The sequence below is a fragment of the Trametes versicolor genome (assembly GCF_000271585.1).
Source record: "Trametes versicolor FP-101664 SS1 unplaced genomic scaffold TRAVEscaffold_206, whole genome shotgun sequence".
In the NCBI taxonomy this organism is placed as follows: domain Eukaryota; kingdom Fungi; phylum Basidiomycota; class Agaricomycetes; order Polyporales; family Polyporaceae; genus Trametes; species Trametes versicolor.
The window spans coordinates 1-2,490 of record NW_007360526.1 but is presented as its reverse complement, the minus strand read 5'-3'; the positions used below and the strand labels follow the sequence as shown (position 1 = coordinate 2,490).

At 53.7% G+C, this 2,490-nt stretch overlaps 1 protein-coding gene across 1 annotated transcript; it reads right to left on the bottom strand.

Moving 5' to 3' along the window:
- Positions 1 to 167: 167 nt before the first annotated feature.
- On the bottom strand, positions 168 to 2,444 carry TRAVEDRAFT_54817 (uncharacterized protein; the record flags this gene model as incomplete). Its single annotated transcript, XM_008047749.1, has 1 exon — positions 168 to 2,444. The coding sequence occupies one exon, from the start codon at positions 2,442 to 2,444 to the stop codon at positions 168 to 170; it is 2,277 nt and encodes a 758-aa protein (XP_008045940.1).
- Positions 2,445 to 2,490: the final 46 nt, after the last annotated feature.

Below are 2,490 nucleotides of genomic sequence, written 5' to 3'. Positions count from 1 at the left end.
TGCGTGATGCTCGGGTCTGCTTGTCTGTGTTGTCCTGTCTCTTCTCCCTGTAACCCTCCCTCGCAATGAATGCACACTGGGTGTCCTCTCGAATACGGGTGTGTCATCAGTGGCTTCCATTGCGATAGATGGTTGCATCGCGATGGGGCACGGTGAACACTGCGGGTCTATAGAGCTGGGGAGTTCGGTGGTACGGGCGGAGTACTCCGTGCTTCAGCGAGTGAGGCGACTTCTCCGTTGGATGTGGTATCTTCCCAGTCATCATCCATGCTATGGTCCGAGTCTGCGGTGTCCGTGTCGGCTGTCATGCTGAGGTCGTCAAGGGTCTGTGAGGTGAGAGTCTGCGAGACTGAGACTTCTGCCTCTGGTGCGGTGACCCATTTGACTCGCTGTCGGTGTGCACTAAGTTCATCTGCCTCGAGTTCATCCATAAACTCCTCTATGTCCATCTGGGTTAGGTGCGGGAGGAAGCGTGATTCCGATGACACAGGCGAGTTGTGCTCGCTGAGTACAAGGGAGTCACTGGATTTCTGTGCAACTGCACGGTCCACTGCTTCCGCTTCCTTGACACGTTCTGTTGTGTGTGGGAAGTAAATCATGTGCAGGGCAGCATGGCCTTCTCGGTACACTCCGTCAACCTTGATAAGCATGTTCCGTAGCAGGAATAGCTCCTCGTTCTTTACACCATATGTCTTCCAGGACTCATTGAGGATCATTCGGTCTGCTGAGAGAACCTCCGGGATGTCTACGAATGGCTTGGCCTTGTCTTGGTCATGCTTATGATCCACAAGGTACTTGATGAGCAGGTCGCGATACATCCGGTTCTCAATGGTGGCGTCACTTGGACCATCCTCATGGGGTGACTTGAGGTCTACGTCCCACGGGTCCCGGTACGATGGAACATACGGGTCTGCCTCAATGTTGTCCTCTTCTCCAGCTTCTTCGGCTATGGTTGAAAGTGCACGTGTGTCTGTTCCATCCGTCTGTGTGCCTACATCCTTCTTGGTTGGGTCCATCATCTCGCGGAGGCGGTGTGTCTCAGAGAAGTCCATCACGGGTATGTCCGGATCTTCTCTTCTGATAGAGGCACACATCTGTGCTGCCCGATGCCATGCCATCTGCTGAGCTTGCAGCGACGAGAGGAGAAGTTCGTATGTCTTCCGGCCATCCTGAGATTGAACTCCAATCATGACTCCATCAGCGGAATGGCGGAACCACATCTGGTTACGGTGCTGCCATGGCTGGCCAAGAATGCCTGGTGTGGTGAGGTTGTCGACGATATGGAGATCCGTGACAGATGTGATGCTCCCAAACTTGAGTGGTGTCCTCCAAACTCCTCGGTCTTTGAGTGGCTGTCCATTTGCATTAATGAGCCGAAGGTTGTGGCGGGGCCAATGGAGTGATCCTCCCAGAGCCTTGTATATGTCCGTGTGGATGCAGTCTACCTGTGATCCTGTGTCCAATAGGAACGGTATCTCCAAGTGACCAATGGTAATCCGTAGGATGATGAGCGGTGGAGGCTGTGGCAGATAATGCATGTGATGACGGCCCATCGGGACTACACTTCCAATCGTGATCGAGTTTACAGGTACCCTTGGCTGTACTGGCTGGGATGGCAGTATGCTGATAAGCACATGTCCACGGTAGCTTCCGAATTGGTTGCTAAGAGAGGCGTTGGGAAGGAGGAATGTGGTGAACTCCTCTTGTGTGGTGTCATGGAACATAAACGAGTGGTGCGCGGCAACTGTGGTCGGTCCGGTCTGTGAGATGCGACTGAACTGTGGTGTCTGAGGTGCTTCTCTCATGCTCGGTGGTTGTGTTATGACCGTGTTCAGCTGTCCAGCTAGTGGAACCATAATGTCTCCTCGTGGCGGAAGGATCCGGGTGTGCCATGACCTCTCCATGACCTCGTCGTCTGCATCGTAGCCGGCATCGTCGGTGTCAGGATTGAGGAATGGACTATCCTCATCATCAAAGTCATTTGACGGGGTTCTGATGGACTCATCATCATCCGAGCTGCTCTCTGAGTCAGTGACCAAGTCGGGCAGGTCATCTGAACTGTCTGAGGTGTCAGAGGCACTGCTGTCTGATGCGAGGTCGATGTCCTGGATGGGTCCTACAATGTCATCGGCTGTCCACTCCTTGATGGTGGCGTAGACTCCTGGGACTTCTGATGCTGGCATTGACGGCATACTGGGGAGTGGGTCAACAAGCATCTCTGACTTGGGATATCCTGAGGTCGGCGGGAACTCCAGATACGTGCCATCAGGCTTCTCAACGATTGAGATCTTGTGAGCCTGCTGCCAAGGTCGTCCGAGTAGACCATCAAACGGAGGGTTCTCTGCAATGAAGGCATTGATTGGCGTGCTGATGTGGCCGAGCTTCAGAGGAATGTTCTCGACTAGCCCCAAAAGGTGACCAGTTCCTCCGTTGGCATCCTTCATTGCTATGGCTGCGCCCAAGTTGATTGGCCTGCGGACTATGTTCTTA